We start from the raw sequence: 8,377 nt of genomic DNA, 5'->3' as shown, positions 1-8,377 counted from the left end.
GTAGAGCGCTTCGGCGATCACGTGATTCGGCGAACGTGGAAGCCTCCGTGTGATTTCCCGCCTAGCCTGACTACTCTGCCTGTTTTCTGGGTGTTTGTGCAAGTTTTTTTTTTTTTTGCCCTTTCGGAGCTGGATTACGGAGCTGGATTATCATGGATTCTGGTGGAAGTGAAGAGATCGGCGAGAGACCGGTCCCGAGACGTCGACGACATCGTGAACAGAAGCAATGTCGACGCCGACGAAGCAAGAATGTGCCACTGCCCGAATTTCAATAAAGTTTTTTCAAGAATACCGCATTGAATTCCATGTCTCAATTCGAAATGAGCCAAATCCAAAGTTATCATGCTAATAATGGTGAAATCCGCTGCATATTTTTTAATTGATTGTGGCCAGAAGCTTCCCCTAGTCGACATGTAAAACATATCATAGAATAGCTTTGACAGCGTTGTATTTAGTTTGCATAGCGAATTTTTGCCGTTTTCTCAAATTCTCTTTGGATGGATTTGACCCATTTCGAAAAAAAAAACGCCTCGTTTGTGTGTAGAACGGCTAACTTTGACCACTAGTGGTCGCTGTGAGGGCGTGTAAGTATTTTATTATCACCCGAAAAGTTAAAGCATACGAAGAAATTTCGGGGGGTGTCAGAACACCCTCAACCCACCCTTATTCTACCGGTCTTCACGAGTCGGAGCTCAGAGTCATCTTTACGACGCGCCGCACGCCGCTCAGCCGCTCAGAAACCCGCATCGGACGCCGCGTCGCGTATACCACGTGTCTAGATACAGTGGCGCGAACATTCGCGATTAAATTAGCGTGACAGCGAGAGAAACCGCGACACCCCGCAGTATGCAACACGTACCTGTGGCATTGGTATCCCGGTCGAAGCAAATGACGCTGACGAGTAACATTATGACGACCCCGACATGCGGCGCAACCCCCTCGGGTTCGTCGTTGTTGTCCGAAGGCTTCTTCTTCGCTTTTCATCTCAGTCGACAAACAAACCCTGCCCGGTGAAGGACGAATGCGCCTAGAGCTAGGGCTGCGCGCTAACAAGCACGGCGAGTGGCGCAACGATCATTCGCGCTGATTGTCTGGGGCTAAAGAAAAGCGCGCTGAAGAAAGCATGGGAGGGGGCGTGAGGACTGAAAGATAGCCGAGCGTTTTGCGAAGTGGCACGACGCCAGAATCTACACGCATCGGCACGCAAGACGCAAAGGCGCCCGCTTATGAAAGCAGGGTGACGAATATGGGACAAATAGGTGGCCACTGACAGCAGTCAATAATATTCACTTAAAATAAAAAAAATGAACTTAGACTTTTGACACTCCGTTTATAAAGCAAGAGGTCGTGTCTACCGTTTGGTGGCCTTCGAAAGTTCTTCATTGCGACCTAATGAGGCGTACCTATATATATCCTCAGCGAAAGCACTCTTATTTTTTTTTAATACCAATCGTTATTGAGATCGACCTCAAGTTTCTTCATACGCGTGGCTGAGAAATGTCTCATTACTTGGGCCAACCAAGTATTGTCAGCGAGAGCTTAATCAAACCATTAGTCATTACTACGCTGTACATATTTTTACGCACTTGAAAGTCAACGTCGGCTTCATATGGATGACACTAAAACACGGAAACTTAACAAAATAACGCGTGATATTTAACACCCTGTTTCTTGTGTAATGGGGGCCATGAGGGCACTTGTGTTACATCATTAAATTTTGGCTGCATCATTATTAATCACGGGGTTGTGTACCATCAGATGATCCAACTTTTATACAGTCTGTAAATTTGTTCGAAAATGCAATGCAAGCGAGCCCATCTGTGTTCTGCGCAATAAATGTATATACATACAGTTCTAGCGTATACCATGACATACAGAGAAGTTCTCGGCCCCACGCATTTTGATTATATTGATATATGTTTATTAATTCCATTCGAAACAACAGCGTTTCATGCGACGGTGTACCAATTGTTCTCACATCCCTGATTAACACTTCAATATATATTTTTTTTCAAGTAGTAGACCATTCAAGTCACGTTGAAGGCGAGGGCATCATTTTCGCCTTTGAAGTATGGGTGGTCATAAAGTTTTTCTTTTTTTTTTCCCTCGACCGACTGTCAACCGACTCCACGCAACGAGACACAAGATGCGCAATAGAAGAAACTATAAATAAAGAGTTGGGAAGGAGATGCCGCGTTACTTCTGTTCATATCTGAATCTCATGGCAGGTGTCTTGTGTGCGCGCCTCCCCTGGAGTTGATTTATGTTGCAAGAGAGGACATACCAGTATTCGCAGAATGCGCGACTGCAGTTTTAGCTTTCCTTTTCGTGCAAAATCTCTTTGGAAGCAGGTACTTATAGTCCTTGAAGCCGAAGAACATGTACACGCCTTGAAGTCCAACAAGGATAGTAACAGCGATGTCGAGCACCAAAGCGGTGAAGAAGAGGTTGACGAAAGCCACAAGCCACGTAAGGCCCATAATGAGACCGAGTTTTATGAAGAGCGTTATGTTGGACCGGCTCTCACCGCCTTTGAAGTCGAAAGTTGCGGCCCGCTTGGCCGTTCTTCTTACGTGGACGACGATGTGCGCGTACAGACCAATGCCGAACACAATCATGATTACCATTGGCGCGAGAAGGAAGGCTACGAGATTCCACGTGCTGTCTATCCAACAGGAAGAGCGTCCGTAGTTAGGCGAAAGGGCGAAGTCCGAATCAACTTTATCTAGCACGATGCCCAGGACAACCATGACTACGGGGCCACCCCAAGCGATGAGACCGTAGACTACGAGTCTACTCCGCTTGCTGGAAGAAAGCCGGGCTGTCACCAGGTTTTTCCATATATCGAACGAAAGCACGCTCGTCCAGAAGAAGGTGGAGAGGAAGCCGAAATGAAGAAGAGGGGCGAAAACTTTGCAGTAAGGTCTAATTTCGTCGACGGTATTCACGATAAGGTGAAGCAGGTGGGTCCAGAACAGTGTTCCGGCAAGGCACATTGTACAACAGGAAGAGAACGTCCGCGAACTCCTGTAGAGCACAAATACAACGCCTTTCAAGAAGAGACATATGAGTGACAAGCTGATACATATGGTTGAGAGGTAGCTTCTGACATTGTAAGGATCGTCTGAGGTGATAGTAGCGTTTATAAAATTGCTTGTTTCGTTTGTGCCTGCCATCGAATAGTTCAGGAAGCGTCGGGGCACCCTCACGTAACACTTCCCGTTGTGCCACACGAAACATGAACTTTGGCTTACTACCGGCTTTAAGGTTGTGACTGTATCTGGATTAGCGATTAGCCCAACAGCACGGCCCCATGATTCGCGAACTGCTTGTTTCGGAATACACTTTAATGATGAAAGATTGGCTCCGTTGCAGAGACCGCAGTAGACGTTCTTGTAAACGACTTCGGAGGCGTACTGACCGACATCGGATTTTTCACGCATGTGCCCCACTGGAGCAAAGTAAGTCAAGCATCTTCGCATGGTCTCCGCGTCCGAGCCTTCGGGACAAGCGTCGACATCCACCAAGGTCGGATCGCAGGGCCAGAAGAAGACATCTTTGTTGTGCATTGCGTACTGCGGTGGATACACTGTTAAATCTTCAGTGTCATTCCCTGAGGCGCTCCAGAACATAGACGTGTTGTCCAAGTCGTAGTTGCAGAGGGCGCAGAACGCGTTGAAATACGTGACCTCTCGCTCAGTGGTGACAGGTACAAAGAAAAACGGATCGTCTTCCCTCGTGGCATTCTCACACGACATTCGTATTTCGTCCTTCGGCCAGTCCCGATTGCAACCCGAGACAGCATAAAACCCTCCGCCAAATTCATTGGCAGCGTTAAGTGAAACACACTTCGATCGCGCGGCAGGCGACTCGTGAACCTCGGCCTTCCAGCAGCAAGATCCGTAAACGTTGCAATTTCTCCCGCAACTGCAAGTGACGGCGAGGAGCTCCTCCGTGCAGTTGACTGGCGAGTCATTGCAGCCATGTTGTCCCTCTGGACATCGCAACATCTCTTCGATTCGATTGTATGGTACTGCCGGGTGGTCTTGGCTCGATATGTGCCAGGGAAGAGTAGCGTTGCAATCCATTTGGAAGCACTGGGCGCAGATTCGGAGGAAAACGCTGAAGGTGCCAAAAGTTGCGAAGGCATTCGTTATCTTTGGATGCTGCTGCATTGTATCTATAAGCACTGATGTTACGTTGTTGGAAATGTGGTCTCTGAGGTAGCTGCAGAGGAAATGGAAAAAAGATAAGCAGAATCAAAATGTGATTTATTGATGAGACGGTAATGATAACGATATAAGCTACTGCGACAATACAACAAATGTATTTTTAATAAGAAGCACTTCGCATTTCTACACCAAATACCCGCGGTTACAATGGTGACATAAAATTTAGCGGTGTTTTGTTTTGCCTGACGTTGCATTGACGATCAGAGCAAGGGAAGTGCCGAGAGCTCATTTTGCGGTACTTGCTATATTCAGGAGTTCACGTACATACCAGTTCAAGCACCTACCTAAACTCAGCTCATTCGCACTAATAAGACATAACCTGAATAAAGATGCTTAGTAGCGTAATTGGAGAAGTCAAATACTCAACAAGAATTCACTCGCGCGGCAACAAGTTGCAACGGGCAGGAACTCTGTTATATTTCGAATGTAAGTCGTCCACTTAGACATTGTAGCTTGCTCGATACATGCTGCTACACACGCACGAGCACCCTCGTTCTGTTTGCGTAGGGTCCTACATACCTCAGGTAAGCGATGCCCTGCTGTGCTGCAACGGAGGTGCACCTCGGCATCGTCAAGCGTTCATTCTCGGTCCTTTGTACGCATGGTGCGCAGAGAGTCTATGTCGACGATGAAATCCAGCCCCGTGTGGCAAATGGGGCGCGAACGTCGCTCCCATCAAAGTCGATAAGGAGAACTCGCTCCAGCGTATCCAGATGTCACTGCATGCACCGAGGACAAGCAGAAATGAAAAGTAGGCAAGATGGTTTCATTTAAGTCCGCTCTTTAAACTGAGCCTTAAGATAAAAATAAATGGAGCTGTGTTTTAATCAACAATTTGCACAAATATTACGTGCTGGAGGACACATACACCCCCCCCCCCCCCGCACACATACACACACAGGCCCGTAGCCAGGAATTTCTTTCCGGGGGGTGGGGGGCACTTGCTGAAAATCTTGACTACTTGATAAAAACACCTATATTTATTACTTATTTTTGGTAAAAACACTGCCCCCCCCCCCCTGGCTACGGGCCTGCACACACATGTCTAATAACTGGACACAAGATAAACCTTGATCCCATTACAAAAATTGTTTTTTGGTATCGATTGCAACGTGCTCCGTAAAATATAAGTGATCATGCGGGATTTTTGGGGTATGTCAATATGGGGCATTTTCATGGAAGCACATATCCAACTATAGCCTAATTTGTGGTATTAATTCAACATATACAGGGTGTTTCAAGAAATGTGTCCGAAAATACTAAAAAATTAGGAAGATGCGATATTTGTTCGACGCCTTCACAATTCTTTTGTAGCCGCAGGCATCTCAAGATAGCTAAAGACACCATTTGGGACACTAATTATGAAAGTTAGAATAAATAGCTTTTTTTATTAGTGGAGGTAGGTGGTTCATGGCGCACATACATTAACGAACTTGAAGAACTGCACCTCTGTACTCGTTGTCTTGAACAGTGACGTCATTCTGGTCGTCTGCTTGTTGCGCTCATCGGTGCTTCGGTTTCAGTTTCGCCGTTGAAATTGGTTGAATTTCATTACGCTGCAATAATTAATAGAGGTCGCTTTTTCTTTATCTCAAAGCTGCGATGGGTTCTTCGCATAAAGAACTTCAATTCTCCCATTTGACATAACCGCCTAACTCCATTAATTAAACAGTTAATTAGAATAACTTTCCTAATTACTGTCCCGAATGATGCCTTTAACTATCTCAAGATACCTGTCACTACAGAAGTAGCAATTGTAAAGGCAGCGAGCAAATATCGCATTTCCCTGATTTTAGAAGATTTTCGGACACATTTCTTGAAGCACCCTGTATCGGACATGCCTCGTGCGATGTATGCGGACATATTTCTTTAGTTGGCAAGCTGTGTAACACGAAAACAGTGAGACATAACTGAAGAGCGTGCTCGTTACCTAGTCAGACCTGTAGCAGTGTGGACGATGCGTGCGACTTAGAAGGCGCGAAATGTAATCCCAGACATAACTCTCTCCACTCGAGTTTTCGCCCATTATGTTCGCGATAAAGCTTAATACAATTCCCGCCGCTAGTACAAGTGTGGAACAATAAAGAAACGTGCGTCTATGCCTGTTTGATAACGCCTCATGTGATCTGGTTATACGGTTTTACGTGTGAGCTGAAGTACAGCTGTAGCGATTACCGACAACCACTTCCCTTAAGGTAATCTCATTTATTTGTCTTACATTAACGCAGGCTCAAGGTGTGGGACCTCTGAAAGAGGGTCATCAAGAGTCCGTAGAACAAGCACTGGTGTAAAACAGGAGGTACAATCGATGAAAAATGTCAAACCTGACGCCCTGGCATTGCGATAATGAATAATGAGAACAAACGCTCCAAATTGTTACATCGACTGCACAATAGATGTAGTATAACACCAAGACAGTAGCGTAGAAAATGGAGATGTCGCAATGATTGGTTCCTGGTTAGTTGTGATAGTTTCTAACTGGTTACAAGCAGTTCCAAGGGATTCCAACAGATTTCCACTAACTCTGACAGATTCATCCAGGTTCCATTATATAGTCGGAGCTCAGAGCTATCTTCCTGATACCCTGCACCAAGTGTTTGATTTGCATATAAAGAAAAGTTTCGCTAAGAAAGCCATAGAAGTGGCGACACGACGCGGAGTTCGACACATACCTGATGCGAGGTGCCTCGATCGAAGAAAACAAAAGATGTTGACGACTTAAATCGTGACGACATCACGCCGTCGCTGTTGTCATTCAGTCGCCATCTCCGTCGACAAACAAAACCTTTCCGGCGAAGAGCGAGCACGTTTCCAGCGTGGCCCGCATGAGCGCGCTAAAAGGCGCAGCCATATGCCGCGCCTGCCACTATGGGGGTCAGAGAAAGCGCGTGCAACTAAGCAGAAAGGGGGCGGTGCGGAATGAAGATAAGTAGCCGAGTGCTTTGCGATGTGGCACGGCGCCAGCGTCGGCGCGCAGGCCAGCTGTGGAAAATAATGGCTGAATAACATTCGCTCGAAATAAAAAGATGTAAAGAATGTTTGGCCGTTTGATACTCCTTTTATGCTCTTTTTTTTTTCTGGGCGCTCTATGACGCGCCTATATAACCCAACGTCGAAGCGATGCGACATGGTGGTTATGTGAGAGAACACTAATTATATCCACAGGCTACCAATTCAACAACAGGAAACGCTTCTATACTTAGGCGAAATAATGAAATCGACAAGGGTGGCGATCCCGACCGCGGCGGCCGCATTTCGATGGAGGCGAAATGCTAGAGGCCCGTGTACTTAGATTTAGGCGCACATTAAAGAACCCCCGGTGGTCGAATGTTTCCGGAGCCCTCCACATGCGGCTTCCATTATAATCATATCGTGGTTTCGGGACGTTAAACACCAGCAATTATTGTTATCATTATCACGAGGGTGGCGAAATGGACTTGTTGGTCAGTCATGGTTGAGACAAGTGCTAGCTATTGTTGCGCTATCCAGATAGCAGTTCAACTATGACAGAATGAAGAGTGACGTAGTGATCCCTAAGGTACTAGTTACACACGCACCGGAGGCGATGCCCGGGCCTACCGCGAAGAGAGGTCTGCCCCAGGCGATTATAATGTAGTGCAAGAGTCTATTGCGTCTATTCGAAGCAATCCTGAGTGTCATACCTTTCATAGAATATAGAGTAGTTGTGCACAACGGTGAATTGACAATTTGAAGCCTTGACTATAATAAAAAAATTGAGGCGGTGATAAAAAAACTAAAACACGCAGAAGTTGACGCGAACAGAAGGCGAATGCAAGCAATCACAGCGGCACTAGCTGGCAGTGGTGCCATGGATCGCCGCTGCTGTTGATCTCACAGGCGGCCGTACCCCAGTTTTACAGGCTTCCGACACACGCCTTTGATAGCTTGTGTACATAGGTCGCAACACCTCGTTATGTCAAACGACTAAGCCCAGCGCTCTGCCGCGACAGCGAGGGTGCACACTACAGGCGATGAAGTTTGTCGCAAAAAAATAACGCACCTGTGAATTCTGTGGTTTGCCTGCACTCAAAGTTGCTATTGGAGCTTCTGCGTCTAGAAAGTCATAGGCGTGCGCCAGGGGTAGGGGAGGCAGGGGGGGGGGGGGGGGGGGGCGGACGCCCCCT

General features: G+C 46.8%; 1 protein-coding gene across 1 annotated transcript; it reads right to left on the bottom strand.

The window, feature by feature from the left end:
• Positions 1-677: 677 nt before the first annotated feature.
• LOC119393902 (uncharacterized) lies at positions 678-7,128 on the bottom strand. The gene is made up of 3 exons (XM_037661092.2): positions 6,905-7,128; positions 4,752-4,951; positions 678-4,227 (listed from the first exon to the last, which is right to left on the bottom strand). The coding sequence occupies exons 2-3, from the start codon at positions 4,799-4,801 to the stop codon at positions 2,262-2,264; spliced, it is 2,016 nt and encodes a 671-aa protein (XP_037517020.1). The 5' UTR covers positions 4,802-4,951; positions 6,905-7,128; the 3' UTR covers positions 678-2,261.
• Between the last annotated feature and the right edge of the window lie 1,249 nt (positions 7,129-8,377).

This window comes from Rhipicephalus sanguineus, chromosome 5, assembly GCF_013339695.2.
Source record: "Rhipicephalus sanguineus isolate Rsan-2018 chromosome 5, BIME_Rsan_1.4, whole genome shotgun sequence".
Taxonomy (NCBI): domain Eukaryota; kingdom Metazoa; phylum Arthropoda; class Arachnida; order Ixodida; family Ixodidae; genus Rhipicephalus; species Rhipicephalus sanguineus.
This window is presented reverse-complemented; position numbering and strand designations above follow the sequence as displayed.